Raw genomic sequence first — 19,460 nt, 5'->3', positions numbered from 1 at the left:
AACAAACATGAAGTACATGCTTGACTTTATTCTGCAGCTCAGCACAGACCTATAAAAAGGACAATACATATATTCATAAACCAAAAAGAAAAAAAATCTATTTGTTCAGCAACGTTAACATTCAGCTTGACCTTTCAAAGAACAAATCTATTGGAATTGCAAAAATTTTCAGCCTCTTAATTAGCTCTGTACAGAAGAATCCAATGCCACAAGCAAACAGGGTATTTCCATTCTGGCCTCCTGTACAGAGTGAATAAAATACTTCAGGATGTAACTCACTCGAAATCAGAATGAATACAAGTCATTAACCTTGTTTATTTAACCAATCCAATTTGTGCTCTTGGAGCATTAATTGAAATTTCTTAGACACACAAAGATAATTTTGCACATCTGAAGGCTGAGTGAATACCAGATGTGTTACCACACATTTGTGTTCCCAAATTTATTTGCACCACAACGGGGCCACCCCAATCTAATGACAGCAGGAGTTTTTTAAATGTCTCATGGTCTTGTACTCTTAAACAAATCCCTGTCCTTGAAAAAAAACCCAATAAAATATGCAGCTTTTAGAGCACCTGTTCTCATTTTGAGGATGTCAACAGTCATGTTGAATTCATTATGAAGTTCATTATGAAGCTAATGCTTTGTAATCAACAACAAGACGTTAAGGAATTAACACTTCTCAAAAATGAAAATAAACAAAAATTACACCTCCTTCTGCCAGGCCTCACTTAACTGCCCAGAGCAGAGCCCAGGTACTCACCAGGATTTTGGTGGTGTAAGCACTGTTGATAGCAATGGCATTGACCAGCAGCTCCATGGTTTTGGCAGGGATGGAGTCGGGCTCGGGGATCTCCTTGTAGTGCACGTCGCCCACGTATGCCTGCACCACCGTCATGCGGTTGGTGGTCAGCGTGCCCGTCTTGTCCGAGCAGATGGCCGTGGCGTTGCCCATGGTCTCACAGGCGTCCAGGTGCCTCACCAGGTTGTTGTCCCTCATCATTTTCTGGGGGGAAAAGGCACCAAAAGCCGGGTAAGGAACCCTTTGTGGTCGGCGTGGCCGAAGCGACGCACGGCCGGGCTCGCTGGGCAGGACGCGACGCTCCCCAGGCCACGGCTTTGGTGGGGGGCAACAACCCCAACCCCAGTTACAGACAACCGAGCTTTATCCCTGAGATAAACTAAAAGAGTTGCAGCATTTTGCTGCAGTAGCTTTGCATCTTAAGGAATAGCTGGAACTGCAAAGATGAACCAGAGATAACGGCGTTTTTTTAAACATTATCGTTACAGCAAACGTTTGGGGTTTTTTCTTAACACTGCTTTTTCTTAATACTTGCTTAACACTTTTCTTAACACTGATAATATGCCAGGATATTATCTGGCAGCACGCAGATGGACCACACATTTTGGGGAATGGGAAAGAAAAAGCATGTCAGAGGAAGGACATCAGGAGAATGAGAAAACGTTTTTAAAGCAGCTACATTCTTTCTTAGCAAAACCCCATTTTGAGACTTTCTTCTTTTTCCTAATAGTTGTGGTATTTGGCTACATAGAAGACAAGAGGTTCCTTCCTAAACTTTTCTTTAACTTCCTAAGTTACTTTGTTTACATGTCAAATGGAAATAAACTTTACACCATCCTCATGTAAGATTCTCAAAATGTTTAAATCATCTGATTAAACTGTTCAAGCAATCCCCAAGTCCAGGATGTCAATCCTCTTTAATTTCCTAATAGAACCACTTACACTGACTTCAAAGAACTGCAACTACATTTAAGAAAAGTACATGAAAGCTTCAGTGAAACTCTTAATTTCTTTGAGAACCTCCAATTTCTCTGAGAAGTGTTCCTGACAACTTCAAATCCTTGTCAAAACTTTGTACAATTGCACGAGGAAATTTGAATACAAAATTATTTTATATCAAAAGACTGGACTATTTTCAGAGCACATTCTGCTCAATAAATTCCTCCTTCCTTGGAAATTAAGTAGGTTTTTCTACTGCTTGATATTCCTGCACTGTGCAGTTTTAAGGAGGTACGTTGGAAGATGTATTTGCATTTTTGTTAGAAATACTTTCAATATAAGTTTTCTTTAAAGCAATTTCATGAACATTTTGAGCACATAATTTTCAGACCATTTTTCATCCCATCTGATAAAACCTGAGAAGCAACTCAGCAGAGAACTCAAGCAAACAGAACTTTTCTCCCTGAATTATTTTGAATGTCTCTTACCTTCACAGAATAAGCCAGAGAAATAGTGACAGCAAGTGGGAGTCCCTCAGGAACAGCAACCACGAGCACAGTAACACCAATAATGAAGAATTTAACAAAATACTGAACGTAGACAGGAGTGCACTCAGGCAACCACTGCTTCTTGTTGACCACAAAGGTGTCAATGGCAAAATACAGTACCAAGATGATGACAGTGATGGCAGACATCACCAGACCTGGGAGGAGAAATCACCAGTTACCATAAACCCAAACACCACTGAGAACACGAGCAATTAGAAATTGGGGTTTGACAGGTAATTATTTCTTTCTTTGTGACATTTTTCACCGGTACCAATAACAATGATAAACTGTACAATGAAGAAAAAAACGTTGCCATACTATATTTACAGCAATCATACATTCCAGTGCACCAGAAATTCTAGGGAATTCATTTTGAAGCACTTACTGCTGCCTTTAAAGCTTCCCAGGCAGTGCAGGAGTTCTGCTGTCACTTAAGCTAAGTTTATTCAATTTGGCACATTACTTTGCCTGGTACAACATTTATCCGTCCTTTTAACCCCCACCTTTTACAAATTACTTGTCTATCCATATTTAAACACCTTTCTTCTAAATCAGGATGTCTTTAGAGGCTTGAGCAAAGGAGTCTCCCATAGTTTATGCTGCTGTATAAAATACTGTAGAAAAGCCCTACAGATGTGTCTGGGTGAATAGAAAGAGGCAATAATGCAGAATTACCCACAGGACATCTTTTCACTGGGTGTGTTTAAATGTGACTAATACTGCTGTTTCCAAAGTGTCCCTTTTCAAAGGAACATCTGCAGAGTGTGTTTTTTCATGAGCAGAGGTTCCAAAGAGACAGAGACACCAATAAATATTCCACAGAATTGACAAAATATCCCAAGCATTCCATCCACTCTCCCCATGGCACAGACTGCTGGGATAGCAGTCCTGCTCCACAGTTGTGTCCCTGGGTTTGAGTACACAAATAAAATTTCCATTATAGCCTCAGCTTTGCCTTGCTCTGAGCAGCCCTGTCTGGCAGGTTTGTGTGCAGCATTTAAACCTGCATTTTGGAATAAATTAATTTTTCCCTAATGAGATCACACAGTAGAAGGAGAATGCTGTGAATTTCATGTCTTGATTGCAGTTTTAAAAAAAATTGGTAAAGCTGAAGGATGCTAAGGTTGACAGGAAACAGATGAGTCAGGGAGATCATTCTGTGCCAGAGGATAAAGGAAAACCCATTAAAATATTGTACAGGCAAATACTCCTGACAACACAAGACATCCCTATAGATTGCTCAAAGCCAAAGAAAAACCAAATGAGGCAATGATTAATTAATTTAATTCCCGTTCCTTGCCACATTCTGGTCAGAAATCTCTACACAATTACTTTAAGGGTAATGTTCACGTGCCTGCCAAAATCCCAAAGAGGGCAGAAGTCGAGGCAGTGCAGAAAGATATTTAATCCAAGGAATTAATCATCAGGGCAAACAAAGGAGAGAAGCTGGAGGAATATGAACTGGGGCAAGGCATTAAATTGGATATCAGGGGTGATTATCCCAGCCCCTGTTCAGGCAAAGGGAATTGGCATCAGGGGGTTATGGCATCAGCTCCTGTGCTCAACTTTAAAAGGGATGGGAAGGGGAAAAACCAGACTGGGGATGAAGGCTGAGGGAGGAAGAACAGAAGCACAAGGATCTTGCAGGGCTTCAAGCAAGGAGCTGAGATCAAAATCTCTTTAACACCATGAGAAAAAACAAACCTAAGGAACTTTAGGCCCTTGTGGAAGATTTCCACTCTCTACCTACATGTTGGAAAAGTGCTGCTTCCAGCACCAGATGGTTCTGGATACAGGAGTCAGAAGATGTGTCATGCTTGGGGAGAAGGCAGGAACACGGATATTTGGGGAGAATAGAATGATTTCAGAATCCATGAGAGGGAAATACCGTGTGAGTGGTATTTTGAGATGGTATTAGAGATTCTGAAACTGTGTACTCCCAAGTTCTGAGGGGAGAGGAAATTAAATACATAATTACTGCACTCGGGAATATTAACTCTGAGAAAAGCTGCATTTCATTTTGATTCAAATATTCATTACAATCCAAGTTGCCCAAAGCTCCTTGACAGTCAAAGCTGATTTTTGGAAGAATAAAAGATCTTCAGCACCACATACTCTCCTCAGAACAGCTTTGTGATGACCCAATTCCAAATTTTGCAGTAAAAAAGGGCGTGTCCCCTTTCAGAACCATTTGCTCTTTGCCTCCTGTGACCCAGAGGGCTTTGGCGTCACCCAGCCATACCTGCTTTGCCAATCTGCACTGCCAGCTTGGTCAGCTTTCCCTGAAGGACGGATTTTTCTTTCTTGTGCATGTTGGATTTCTTCTTGTCCTTGTCGTCTCCCTCTCCCCCTTCTGCGCTCTTCAGGGGCTGCATCTCCATGGCAGCAGCCCCGTCCTGCTGCTTGGCTGATAATCAGAACAAAACTGTTACTCCAGAGCTTCATCCCTCCCTTTTCTCCATGCTCATCCTCTCTGGATGCAGCCAGCATCACAGGGGCTGGCTGGCACCGTCTGTGCCAGGACACCCTGGGCTCCTGTGCCACCAGTGGGGCCCTGCAGGGCACAGCTGTGCCACCACATCCCTCGGGACACCGGGGCATTTGGGCAGGAAAACCATTGGATTGGGTTTATCCCTCGTTCTTACCCCCACCCACGACACCCTGGGCCATACACATTTATGTCACTGAATGTCTTGCAGGTGACTTGGCAGGTGACAGCATCAGCACTGCAGGATTCCCTGGAACAGCAGAGCTCAGGTGCTCTGACACATCCGTGTTTCTGTGAATTTTGGGATGTCTCTTAGAATGCAACACCCCCTCATAACCATATTTCCAGTGCAAACATTCTGAAGGCAATGTGGCTGCACGGATGGCCCATGTGTCACCTCCCTGGGCTGCAGGGGCACCTCGGTGACCAGGACACCTCACTCTGCCATCAAGTGTTCCAGAAAATCCCTGGGTTATAAAACTTCCCCAGCATTCCGTGACGGAGTAACTCAACCCTCGGGTCTGGTGGTGGTGGCATCACCATTCCCCAAAAAAACCACACAGGGGCTCAGGGCTGATCCCTCCTTTCCTGCCAGAATGCCAACCCAAGGAAGCTTTATTTTATGTGTTTCTGAGAGGCAAAGACATTGCAGTGGATATATGTGCATGTGTCTGGCTTGTACTGAGCACAATAAATAAAATAGGATGAGATGAAACAGCTTTGCTTTCGTGAAGAGATTGTACAAGACCATGCTTGTTTGACCTGGAAATCTAATTTATCTACCTAGCCTGAATGCTTATTATTTAATAGCATTTTATGTGGCACTTCTGTACCATGAACCACTGAGTTTCTCTATCCAGTTTCTGAGCCATCACCTTGGCAATGTTCAATATTATCAGAGAAGAGAAGATTATCGTTTCATTTGGTATAACCCAAAGAATTCTTGATAGCTGTGTCTTATAATGAAAAGGGAAAGCAAAATATTGATTCCAATTTCTCCCTGACATTGTATATTAAATAAGAAACTTCTATGAGTCTCAATCTTCCTGTTGTTTATCCTTATAAAAGGCTTTTACACTGCTAGATAACACCTTGGCTTAAAGGTTTCCTTTTTTTATTGCCTTGCCTTTTGCCTGCAAATGAAGAGATGTCCAGACAATGCCATCAGACACCAGAGATGATGAGACATAAAAAAAAACTGGGCTGGAAAATCACTAACAGTACATAGGATACACAACTGACACAGGAAAAATTAATTCAAATGAGCTTTGTGAGACGAAAGCAACATCTATAAATGGTTCATTTAAAACACTCCTCTCCTAAATGCCTGCAGCTTGTGGAAGTTTCATTCTCTCTGCTGGGTTTGTGGCTGGGGTTGGTTGTTTGGGGTTGTTTTGGACATTGTGCATGAACAAGAAGGGCCAGTCTCACACACAGGCACAGAGGACAGGCTCTCACTGCACTTGGGGACAGGACTGAACTACATGCTAACAATACAATCCACAACCTCCTGAATAGGAAAGAGCATTACCTTTGTTCTGGTTGTTCTCCATATTCCCATCCTGCATCTTGCCTAAATGATGAAAAATTCCAACAGACAACAGACAGTAAACAACCTTCAGCCGAGACAGAACACGAAAAATGGGATTTTCTATCAATGGAGACAAAAGCCATGAGCACATCACGGGCACCTCCCCTGCCCTCACACCTGCACTCACTGAGGGGCCAACCCAGCTGGGCACATCCAAGGAATTCCAGCCAAGCCCAGGGCTGGTACACCTTCAATCAGAAATATCAGCACTTTTTTTTGAGGTATCTGCATAAATTTGCAGAGGGGGAAACTAATAAAGTGGATCTGGTGGAAAGATGAATTGGAATAATATTCCTGAGCTGGTGTTTCACAGGGTTGGGACTTAAAAACTCTGGCACAGACCAGTATAGAGTATGACTTTCTTAATGTATTCCAGAATTAAATTAATCATGTTACCAAATTGAGAAAAAATAGAAACGATAGTGTAAATAAATAGAAATAAATAAATAAATAAATATGCACATCAGCTCTTTAAATTTCATCTTCCTCACTTGGTTGTACTTTTCAGCAAATTTCTTTTGGAAATACAAGTGCCAAGTGACCTAAATTCAGATTTATCCTGAACACAGATTTACCAAGTGCCTCTTTAATTTCCAGCTTGACATTTTATCCACAAACAGTTTTACCACAGCAAGGTCCTTATTCTTTTGTGCCTTTTTTTAACTGGAAATGTCATTTGAAAGTGTGTATGAGATAAAAATAGCAAAATGGACAAATCACATAGAAAACTTTGGTATCCAGAATAGCAACTAATTATTTTCTAATGTATTCAAAATTTCTTGGTGGGATCCCTTATGAAACTTTCACAGTAATTATATGAATTTATGGCAAAGACTTCAACAAATATTATTTCAGAATGGATGACAGTGTCTTTTGGTAGTTATATAAAATAATAAATAAAAAATAATGCTAAGGAAAATTAAGTTAAAACACTATTACAGGATTGTGGACACATTCTAATAAGAAATATCATCAGAATTTATTCAAAAATGTGCCAGCAGGTACATCTTGTTCCTCTGACTGCTATGTGGATTCACTTTTTCACTCTGCTGTGAATAAATAATAACAAAATGGAAAAGCTAAGATGCATCTCTTGCCTGTTGGTTTTTGCACTAAGTGGGAGAGCAAAAGTGACCAACTCAGTCCTGTGTTTGTCAGGAATCAGAAACAGGTCCCAGAGTCACCCTGGGACATTCCAAAGGCCAGAAGCAGAGCCAGGGACAGGACATGACCTGAAATCAGCTCAGAGCTCAGGTGAATTACTGCAGCACACCACTGGCCATTAGCTGCTTGGCCATATTTCCAATCCTATTGCCACCCTGGCAATAACAGGACTTTTAAAAATCCAGAATCCACCTTCCAGAGCTTTACACTTTGCACTAGAGATGAATCCATGAAGCTGAGCAAAACCAAGCTCATTTTCCCAGTGAAATTCCCTAGAAAACCTTTGCCTGTGGGGCACAGTTGGACTCAATACCTGCCTGGTGGCTGTTTTTCTTAGAAGGGCTTTTAATAAAGTTACTGGAAGACATAAAATATCTCTGGAGATTGGGATTTCTGGCTGGAGCATGCAGCCTTCCCTAAGAACTGGAAGGCATTAATTTAGAGCAGGCAGTCTGCTCCATTTCCTGCTCTAGAGATCCTTTTGCTGAGTGCAATTCCAAACCTTGGATGGCAAAAAATTGAACGATTTTCAACTTTCAAAAAAGATAAAAATCACCAGCAAAACCCAAACGTGACTGTCCCAACTGGCAAACACATCATAGAGATTATTTTCCTTTGTAAATCAAAACATGTACTTTTAGGACATGTATTTGCTATTTAATGGCATAATTATCATAATAAATTACACTAACAATTGACTGGCTACCTGAAAATAGCAGTACACAACACAAACAATCATTAACAACAGTTTAAACTCAGGTATTTAAAAAAATACATTCTCAATATTCCTAATTATTGCATTCAGGTTATTGAGTGGGGGAAGTCATCACAGGGAGTTACAGTTCAGTTATTTAGACAGAATAACAGAGAAAAGGTAATTTGGGTAATCAAGATGAAGAAAAGGAAGCTGAAAACGATTTATATCCTCCTGTGCCAAATAATTTTCAGGCTGCACTTTGCTATAAAATATGAACAAGGAAATGAAGGCAGAAAGAAAGGTGATAGAATCACCACTGCTGAGAGATCCTTCCTCCTTCCAGGTACAAATACATCCTTTGCTCCTGGGTGCATTGTTTAGAATCATCAAAAGGATGAGTATTTGTCAATATTTTGCTAGTAAAATGTGAAATAATTCTTTTAAAATATAATATTTTTTAACATAATTCTGAAAATATTTTCTTCTTTTCTGTTTGGAATAATAAATAAAATAAATGTTGTTTGGGCTGGAGAAATCCAGCTGAGTTTATCACTTTTCTAAGAAAGGATGAAAAATCTGAAAATTTAGAATAGCATTTCTAACACCACCTGCATTCTGCAGCTGATTGGAAAGTTCTGAATTTAAATATAAATATTTTTCACATGCTTTTGCCTCGCTACAATTCCTATATTTTGGAAAGGACTCGTGGCACTTTCACGGACTAAATTCTTCCTATAAAAGTCACAGACTTGACCAAATAAAATTCCCAAGAAAAGCCTCCTCTTTACCTGCTGCAGCCCTGGAGGAAGAGCCAAGGACACAGAATAACAAAGTCCTAGCACTATTTTGGAAATTATTTCCCTCATTTGGAAATTATTTCTAAATTGGAAAAAGTTCTTGGAATCAACCAAAGAAAATAATGGAATTTTGTTCCAAGTGCTGAGAGGGAACCACTCTATTAAAAAGGAAGTTTTAGATAATCCTTCTATGCATTCAATAAGTAATTTCAGAAATATATTAAAATGTAAATAAAATGTATTAAAATAGAAAAATAATATTTTTTAAGTTCAAACTGCAAATTGCTTTGCAGGAGCTGAAGTAGCTCAGTACCTACACAGGGATTGGCTGTAGATGTAAAATATTCCAGCAGAGATTTCTCTCAGTCTGGTAAGACATTTCTATATTTTTTATATTTTCTGAACACACATTTAAGTAGCAAATTCTCTAGGTTACAAATGCTAAAAAAATCTCAACAACCCACCCTGGAAATCCTGATTTAGGAAGGTGGCAGTGCTCTACTGGAAGGAAATCAAATTTGGGGTAATTTGAGCTACTAGAAGGAAATCAAATTTGGGGTAAACAAGCTGTAAACAGTGATTGCTGCTTCCCTGATTTTCATTTTTTAAAATTACCTTTACTAAATATAATACTTTGGAATGAGATGAATTTTCCTGAATTACTACCTTTCTGCAAAATTGCCTTAACTGGCAACCTTTCAAAAACTGAACATATTGTCCATAGCTCTGACAATGAGATCAGCAACAATTCTCTATTTTGATCTCAACTCCTGAAAATCAATGGAATTTATGAGAGTTCCTTTTGTACAGCACATAACACACAGGCTGGGTCACAAAGTAAATGAATTTATCACTACAGGCTCACTGGCTGAAAGAAAACCACCTTTTTTCTTTTGTGTCAATTCTGTATTGACAATTAAGAATAAAAATACTTTATCTAAAATGTAATTGGTTGATTTTCAACCAAAAACATTTCCTAAACTTGCTACTTATTCAAATATATAATTATTTTTTCTTATTTTAAGGTATTTTCTTCACAAGGGTATTAGACTTTAGGTAAAATTCTTGTTTCAATTCAGGAAGAATTTTCAGATTTTAAGAAAATATTCATTTTATCCAGACCAAAGGAGTATATAGATGAATTTAGGCTCCTTGCTTTGTAATTTATCCTCTCCCTCCTTTCTCCCCTCCAAACCATATCTACATTTTAAGTGTTTAACTCACCACCAATGCTAAGTGAGAAATCATCAGAAATCTGGCATTGGCCATTTCCCAGCTAACTGAGACCTGGGTCTGCCTGTGTGAGTTCCCCTCTGAGCAGCTGGATTGTGGAAAGCCTCTCCAGGACCAGAATTACTGAACTGCCTCATCTCAGAGGAGCTAAAATCCAAAACTTCCTTAACTGCACCAAAAATCCACTCCACACTGCAAAGCCCCGAGTTTGTGTGTCTCAGCTCCAGGATAAACACGGCCACTAACTCTGTTCCCGACTGGAGAGAGGATGATGGAAAATCACATCCCTAATTCCGACACTGATCTAATATCCCCTGGAAGTCAATTTCCTCATTAAGCTCAGCATTAAGGCCAAGCCCAGCAGGGATTGAGCAGGCAGCCCCGGGCTGAGCACCAGCAGAGAGGGGCTGAGCTCTGCTCCCAGCCCTCCTCTGCAGCTGCCAGGGATGAGCTGAGGATCCAGGGGGATGCAGGGGAGTTTGTTTGTTCCTTGTACACTCACCGAAATGGAATTATCACAGAATCACAGAATGGTTTGAGTTAAAATAACCCTCAAAGCCCATCCAGTGCCACCCCTGCCATGGCAGGGACACCTCCCACTGTCCCAGGCTGCTCCAGCCCCAGTGTCCAGTCTGGCCTTGGGCACTGCCAGGGATCCAGGGGCAGCCACAGCTGCTCTGGGCCAGGAGCTCAGCACCCTCACAGTGATGCAGAATAAAACACTGATAATTCATTCCCTGGTTCTTGGTCTCTACAGAATCTGGAAGCAGGATGATGGAGGTCCCTGCCATGCAAGGAGATGTAGGGATTGTAAATCTTAGTTTTCCAGAATGGGTTTTAAATCTGCTTATATGTTTCTTTTAAAAATTTTGAAAATAGGCTCAAATATTTCCTGTGTCACTGTTTTAAATAAGATCCTCCAGCAGTAAATCCTGGCCCTTGTTTAGCACTTGATATTGCTGTAAGAAACTCTCATTTCACATGTGAAATGCAACCTGCATGGAAAAAAAATCTTCTTTCACCAACATGATGAAAAGTAGAATGACTACTTGGTATTTTTGGCACTGCACAGGAGGAAAAGGTTGCTTGGTAAATAAAGGCTCATGTATCTGATTAGCAGCAAAATACAGCTGATGCCTACACTAATATTGACCTATTCAATCCCATTTAATGCTGGAATTTGACTGTTAGGAGAGACACTGAAATATCTGTGTGCTAACCAGCGAGGTCAGGAGCTGTACTGGGACACCATCAAAACTGCCTGCAGGAATGGTTTGGTTTGGGGTTAGTTAGGACATCACTGAGGGCTCACACCAATGTCCACAAAACTCCTCAGTCCCCACTGAAACACACGCTGAAAACAGCAGAAGTTTTTCCTAACACAGCGTTGGGTTGAAGTGGAGGCAGATCCCTGAGCCCAGCCCTCTCTCAGAACTGTGTGAAAAATTGTGAGAGTGAAAAAGAGGAGAAGCAGAGAGAGAATCCCTTTGTCATGGTGCTCCTCTCCAGACCTAGGCCGGACAATGAAACTTTATAACAAAACTTCAGGTGAATCCACCCACAGGTTTTGAAAGTGGCCTGACTTATCTGCTCCTTTAACTGCACTTTTGATGGCAAATAGATCACGATTCCAAACTCTGCCAGGCTGAATTCAGTGGGAATAAAGCTGCAGCATCCCTGGGCCCCTCTGGCAGGCTGAATTCAGAGGGAATAAAGCTGCAGCATCCCTGGACCCCTCTGCCAGGCTGGATTCAGTGGGAATAAAGCTGCAGCATCCCTGGACCCCTCTGGCAGGCTGAATTCAGTGGGAATAAAGCTGCAGCATCCCTGGGCCCTCTCTCAGGCTGAATTCAGAGGGAATAAAGCTGCAGCATCCCTGGGCCCCTCTGCCAGGCTGGATTCAGTGGGAATAAAGCTGCAGCATCCCTGGACCCCTCTGGCAGGCTCCTGCAGAGCGTGTGGAGCAGGATCTCTCAGAGTGCAGTCACACACACACAACATCTGTGCGGGTCAGCCAGGGGAGAGGCAGTTTGACACAGTCAGGAGAGAAATCCATCAAATCAGACAAGCCGGGGGTTGTGACGTACCATTGACTAAGCTGGCATTTGCATTATCAGTGGCATTTGCACCTGCTGCACCATCTGTGGCTGGAGGAGGGTGGGAGGAGGGATGGGAAGAATCTACTGAGCAATAATGGATTAAAAAAAAAAAAAAAACAACACAACAACAACAACAAAAAACAAGAAACAAACAAAAAAAAAACACAGAAAGAAAACAACAAATAATGAATAAATAATAACAACAACGCGAGCGAACGCACGTGACAGAGCGAAAAGCCTTCGTGGCTTTGTTTGCTCCCAAAATCAAAGAGCTCGAAATTAATTAACACAAATTTCCAAAGCAACGTGGCATTGGGAAGGTGTCACAAAGTAAGCTGAAAACTCAAATAATAACAACAACAATAATAATAATAAAAGATAAATAAATATGAAACACGTTTAGCAAAGTTAAAGGAGTAGGTGAGAACTGTACACAGTCCTGTGTATATTGCTTTAGTCCTTTTATGTCTTACTTTTTACACTTTAATGGAATTTATGCATTTTTTTAGGTGGTTGAAATATTTCCTTTGGAGTTAATTTACACAATGCATGGGTAGCTTTAAAATTTGCATTTAAAAATGCATTGTATCTCTATCTGTACCTACTTCTACATAGTAAAAGGGTAAAAACATATTATTTAAACATTTTATGTTTGAAATAATTTTGCACTTTATGATTTATCATCACTGATGCATCCCAGTCTAACAGGGCTCAATCCATGTCCTGCCATCACACAGGAAAAATACACATTGAGCTGAGTGGAAACATGGAATTTTCCTGTATTTTATGTGGAAAAGGCAAATATAATCTTGAGGAGAATAATGGGTTGTTTTAAATCCAGATAATGGACATTACATATTTCCTGGTTTGTGGTGACATGAAAGAAGAACCAGAAAAGAAAATCCTCTTTTTCTTTTCAGCAATTACCCATATATTGGAGAAAACTGGACAAGAAATCTTTCCTAACTGGAACGTGAAAAGCTTGAAAAATGTTTTATCATTTCACTATGTTTTTAATAGTAAAGTTCAATAAAATTAGTCTCTGCAAATAATAGATAAATTTATTTTGTTTTGTTTCTGGTGGTTAATTGCTCACAATAGAACCAAGTCCTGCCATGAATCCTCTCCTACAGGGATTCTTTCCTGCTGCACTGGGTTGGTACTGCAGAAGAATGGGCTGATTTTATTTACAAATGGCAAATTGGGAGAAGAAAATAAACAGCTCCCAGGATTTAAAAACACACCCTGTGCAACTGCGTTCAGGAAAATTTCAATTGCAAATTTGATTACTGTGGTGGCAACGACTTAAACTGTTTTGGTGACTCGTGCTTGTTCTTTATTCCGTTTGGATCCCCACCCCAACCAGCACAGCGTGAGCTGCTAACAGCAAATCAACTATTCCACCTTAAATACTTTGCAATTTGCTTCTGGAAAATAACTGATTATTCCAGCTGAACGGGGAAGATTTGCAACACCAACAATGCCTGCACACCAAAAGATTTGGCACCAGCAATCTTGTTGATTTGAAATCATTCTTTAATTTCAGCTTGACTGATTCAAAGGTGATTATTTCAATCAGCAGTTCCCCCCTGATTTGCACATTGGATGGGTACAATTCTTACTCTACCTGGAAGCTTCTGTTCCTCCTCCTGTTTCACACCTGCATGATGATTTTTAAAGTGTTAATGAAAATAAAAGCACACACCCACACAGACTGAAAGGGGCAGGGTTTCTGAGAACTGCAGGTTTAGGTACCAGAGGTTTAAATTTGAGTTGGTTCCTCCATCTGCCACCAGCATCAGAAAATGTGGAGGAATTCTCTCTATTCTGGATTTTCTATATTATAGCTATTTCTACAGAGCCATATTCAATGAAATTCCGTGTCTGCATCCTAATTCTACCACACCTGTGTAAGGATCTCTGGATAAGTTACAGCCACAGTGTGGGGAAAACTCCCTGATTTCTCTTCTCCTGCCTTTCCAGGCTCTCCCCAGTGAAAGCTGAGAGCTCCAGCAGTGTGCTGAGCTCAGCCTAGGGAGGCCAGCCCAGTTCAGCCCAGCACGGGGCTGAAGCTGCAGACCTCACAAAGGCTCTGAAGGACAGCAAGAACAAACTCCGAGGTGCTGCTCTGAACTACTGTGGCATAAAAGAGTTTTGCTTTGTGAAGTTCCAGGCTCCCTCCTTTCAGTTCTCCTGGAGCTCCCCAAGCCTGGCAGCTACTGTGCATTTCTGTGCAGAAATGAAATGATAAACATTTCATTTAGTAAGCAGGGATTTCCTCAAAGCAGCAGGGAGTCAAAGGCAGTCACTTGTTGAACATAGTCAGAAATGGAAATGGTAAGTCCTGAAAACCATTTGAATTTGGCCTTCCTATCTGCAGCTTCATAGAAAATGATGGAAACAAAAAATGGTGGAATCATATTGCTTATCAGATAGCAAATTAAATGTACACTAAAGCTTTAACTGCTTTTTTTATTAATAGTGAAAATCTCTAGAAGAGCAGAAATGTCTGAAAAAAACTGCATTAATTGGCCCTTAATTATGTCTGAAAGACAAATATTCTTAGGACGGACTTGGAATGAAATTGTGGAAGCAGAACAATTTACATGACTGTGTGAAGAAAAACTGGAAAGGACAGACATTAAATCACATTTCTGCTTAGTCTGCAGCCCATAAATTAGCAAATGCTTATGACATCACACTGTAATAAGGTGAAAAGTCTAAAGAGGCTTCTTGATTTCATTAACTGATACAGGACATGAAAGTAAAACTGTCTGCTAACATTTACTGCTACATTCTTGGCTTGTACTATTCTTAGCTCAACCTTTACACCTGAAGAAATTAAAATGCCTCTCAAGTCAGTCACTGACATTAAACAACCAGGCTAGCAAAGAGCCACAGCTTATCTTTATTTTAGTCCTGGAGCTCCAAGACAGATGCTATTTCCATGGCCAAGGGGTTTTTTTCCTGGGGAAAAAATAATAAATTGATAGAAAAGCACAAAATCTTAGCAATTGTAGGTGAGCATGGATTCATGTTGAGAAGCCACAGCACCTGGAGCATGCCCAGGTATTCCCTGGCATTTCAGTATGGACTGAATGGGAGCCTGCAATTCCACACTGGAAAAACATCTTGTTATCCAATGGATTTATTGGTTAACAGCTTCTGCTGTTTTTCTGTGTGACATGTGATGATAAAAATGTGTCATTAAAAAAAAAAAAAAAAAAAAAAAAAAAGGCAGATTGAAAAATCGCATTTATTTCTCAAGAGTGGAGGAGAGCTCTGGCTGCACAAAGCCCAAGAGCTTCCTTTGGAGAGTCCTGGTGCTGGGAGATTTACCTTTCTTGTCTTTCTTCTCCTCCTCTTCTCCCCCAGCTCCCAGCAGAGTGAAGATGATGCCAGTCTGAGAATTCACCCCCACAGCAGTCACCAGCATCCGCCCAGAGCCTTCCATGACATGGGTGCCTGAAAAGGTTACACAGAGCTAAAATAAATGTAAAAAATGATGCAAGGCTTTCCTGACCTTTTTTCTGCCTTTTTTGTCAGCCTTCTTTATTTCTCTCTCTCTCTGAGAGATATTTGTTATGCTTTATAAACCTATATTGAGGGAAATATTAGCACATAACCAAAATAAACCCTGTTGTGTGTTATTCTCAACCAAGAATTGATGTTTCAGCACAAACCTCAGGCAGCACATCCATCACCATCAGATTCTCTTTTTAAAGGAAATATTGTCATTAGCCAAGTTTATCATTTCAGCAAAACATCACAAATACACAAATTAGGTAAGACACCCCAAAAAAAAACACCCCAAAAAGAAATTCCATTCAAACCTAAAGATCAGAAAAGAGCTTTAAAAGCCAGCAGAGACTTGGTTGGTTCAGTCAGAAAAGAAGAGCTCTGAAACCGTCCTCAGAAATTTATCAGAGCCTCCTCTAAGATGTGTCACTATTCCCAAATACCCTTTCATTAAGACCATGCTATTTGTATCCCTGTTTTGTTCTGGGGGAATCTTCTGAATTGGACGACAAAGGTGGATAAAAATATCCTCCAAAAAAGTGGCATTCACTCCTACACCCCCAGAGCAGCTTCCCAGGAACACAGGTGTCACTGGCTGGGTTTTTGGGGTCCCTTTGGGATCCCTGAGGCTGCTCCTGCAGCCCTCAGTGACAGAGCACGTTCCCCAGCCTTGCCCAGATGGAATTTTGGCTCATGGGGAGCTCTCAGACCAGCAGGGAAAAGAAACCAGCACATGCAGAGAGGCACAAATCCATGGTTTATTCTATGAAGGCATCCTATTTATCATATACCAACGGCTATTGTTTTACAGGGGGTTTTATAACTTTTGAGGGTTTTACAATTTTCACCAATTACCAAGTGAATTCTACTTTCTGACCAATCCCTGAGGGATTTCACATTCAAAGCTGGCCTATGGATACTAAAAGAAAATGAACCACTAATATTGAAGATAGATAAGAGGGTCTTCCAAGGGGGGGGAAGCTAAATTCCTTTTGTATTCGTCATTTCACAGCCATTTCTTATCTCTAAGCTATAATTTTCCAAGGAGCTTGTTCTGAGGATGCAAAGAAACTTTCTTCTGTGTTTTCTGCTCCCTCCACAAACAGGCACCAGCACAGCTCCAGCTGAGCTCTGCACACCTGGATGGGGCAGGGCAGGAGCCCCCAGGGGGATGGGGATGGGGCAGGACAGGAGCCCCCAGGGGATGGGGCAGGGCAGGAGCCCCCAGGGGGATGAGGATGGGGAAGGGCAGGAGCCCCCAGGGGGATGGGGATGGGGCAGGACAGGAGCCCCCAGGGGATGGGGATGGGGCAGGACAGGAGCCCCCAGGGGATGGGGCAGGACAGGAGCCCCCAGGGGATGGGGCAGGGCAGGAGCCCCCAGGGGGATGAGGATGGGGAAGGGCAGGAGCCCCCAGGGGGATGGGGATGGGGCAGGACAGGAGCCCCCAGGGGATGGGGATGGGCAGGACAGGAGCCCCCAGGGGATGGGGATGGGGCAGATTTTACCTGACAGCAGCATCGGGTCCTTGTCCACCGACTTGCGGACCTGGTCGGACTCTCCAGTCAAAGAGCTCTCATCGATTTTGAGATCATTTCCTTGAATAAATATCCCATCAGCAGGTAGAAGGTCACCTGTGGGCAGAACATGGCAGTGGAAAAGCACCATGAGATGGCTTTTGTAATTGCATGATGAGTTTTGTTATAAAATCACAATTAGTTGCATTAAAAGGTGGAATGGAAGCAGAAGGGAAGGAATTACTCTGGATTCTGTCCACATGAGCCACAGCATTGCACTCCTGCAAGGAAAGGCCTTTTATTGCAAACATTTGCTGCTGAATGCTATTCCAGAATCCAGATGTATCACATTTAACACACCATGGACATCCCCATCGTGGGGGTTTGACAGGGAAGTGCTCTCCACATCACCTGAGGGTTTCTCCGTCAGATTTCATAAGAATTAACAGCAGCTAATTAACAGCTGAGCTGCCCTTTCCCCTTCCCCCCTCAGGCAGTCCTTAGGTAAGTCCAGGAGAAATGTGATGGCTGATGGAAGAGGGATCTTGCTGGAATTACCAACTCCCTCCAGAGGACACAGAGCTCCTGCAGGAGCCTTTCACTCCACTGGAGCACAGGGCTTTCCCTATGGCATGGAATGCTCAGGCACCTGATCTGCACCATCAGTCTGGACCAGTCTGCATCTGAAGCAACCAGTGAGGTGATCACAGAGGCCCAATTCCCTTCTGCACAACATTTAAAAATACTTTCTCTTATTTCTAACTGGACAGAAACAAAAATCTGAATCATGTAATCCTCCATGATAGAGAATTACCTTTGTATGAACAGTCCTGGTGAGTGGAAGAAGTTCACACCAATTAAATTGATTTCCTAGTGCAGGTTATTAGGTTTTCCTCTTGCCCTGACAGCTCAGTGTCACCTTGCCATGGCCAACACTGACTCTGATACCACATAAACCTGACATAACCCTGCCTTTCCAGCGAAGCCTGCCCATCCAGCAGGGAAGGGCCAGCAGAGCACAGGTTCTGGAGGTGCTGCACTCACCATATTTGACCTGTGCAATGTCCCCCACCACGATCTCGGCCACGGGGATCTGGATGACCTGTCCCCCTCGCACCACGGTGAACTTCTGCTCCTGCTCGATGCGGCTCTGCAGCCCGCGGAACTGCTTCTCCTTGCTCCAGTCGTTGAAGGCAGTGACCAGCACGACGCAGATGACAGACAGGAGGATGGCAGCACCTTCAATCCAGCCAGCTTCGGCCTCCCCCTCATCCTCAGCTCCCCCTGTCGCAGTCCCACACCCTGCAGGGATGGGAAGGATCGGCTTAGGGAAGGTCGGGTGCAGCACAAGAAATAAAATTTGCCGTGATGTGACAAGGTGAGGCAATGGAGCTGCTGCTTTGCCAAGCCCTGCCTGCTAATGAGAGTGAAGGAAAAGGACAAGTAAAGAGAAAGGAAATAAATGGACAGAAATCATGGTCCTTTTAATTTTTCTGCAGAGGAACCCATCCTTGGTGAACCCGGACTGAACAAATGGAAAGAGAGAGCTCCAATTCTGTTATGTGATAGAGGACTCAGAGCTTCACCTGAGCCACCAAAACCTGCAGGATAAGAACAAAAATAACACTGAAAGTGACAGGAAGGACCAAAACCAATGAATGACATTAATCAATGCAAAGCAATGGCATTAAATTAACATTAACACCCTGCCAGATTAAATGAAGCAATTTTAACACAATTTTAAAAACCATTTTCAACACCATTTCTAAATGTTCTCAACTAAACACACTTATAGGGAACATTTGCTTAAAAAATACTGGGTTAAACTGAGTTTATCAGCATTTCAACTTGATAATGAATGCATTAAGGAACACTGAGTAAAAACAATTCCCTGATATTAATTCATCAGTCTTCCCTACAGAGAAATAGAGTGGGATGCTTCTAGAACTGCAAGTACAAGAATTATTCCTGCCACAAGCAAAACAGTATTAAGAGAATCACTCTATTCTGAGCTGTTAATTCTGAATTGCTTTATATACATCTGCTAATGACTTATTTCAAAGTTG

General features: G+C 41.9%; 1 protein-coding gene across 24 annotated transcripts in view; it reads right to left on the bottom strand.

Moving 5' to 3' along the window:
- Window positions 1-19,460, bottom strand: part of ATP2B2 (ATPase plasma membrane Ca2+ transporting 2) — a 388,888-nt gene that overhangs the window by 71,278 nt on the left and 298,150 nt on the right. For 11 of the 24 annotated variants that reach the window (XM_088171680.1, XM_088171667.1, XM_088171668.1 and 8 more), the window contains 6 exons: window positions 18,439-18,696; window positions 17,386-17,511; window positions 15,698-15,823; window positions 4,532-4,696; window positions 2,230-2,444; window positions 764-1,006 (listed from right to left, as the gene is read on the bottom strand). In XM_088171680.1, coding sequence (XP_088027806.1) covers window positions 764-1,006; window positions 2,230-2,444; window positions 4,532-4,696; window positions 15,698-15,823; window positions 17,386-17,511; window positions 18,439-18,696 — 1,133 coding nt within the window. Of the gene's footprint in view, window positions 1-763; window positions 1,007-2,229; window positions 2,445-4,531; window positions 4,697-6,308; window positions 6,351-12,346; window positions 12,440-15,697; window positions 15,824-17,385; window positions 17,512-18,438; window positions 18,697-19,460 lie in introns of all 24 variants that reach the window. The other 13 variants (XM_088171659.1, XM_088171681.1, XM_088171658.1 and 10 more) reach the window with 2 other exon arrangements.

Source organism: Sturnus vulgaris, chromosome 11 (assembly GCF_052056855.1).
Source record: "Sturnus vulgaris isolate bStuVul1 chromosome 11, bStuVul1.hap1, whole genome shotgun sequence".
Taxonomy (NCBI): domain Eukaryota; kingdom Metazoa; phylum Chordata; class Aves; order Passeriformes; family Sturnidae; genus Sturnus; species Sturnus vulgaris.
This window is presented reverse-complemented; position numbering and strand designations above follow the sequence as displayed.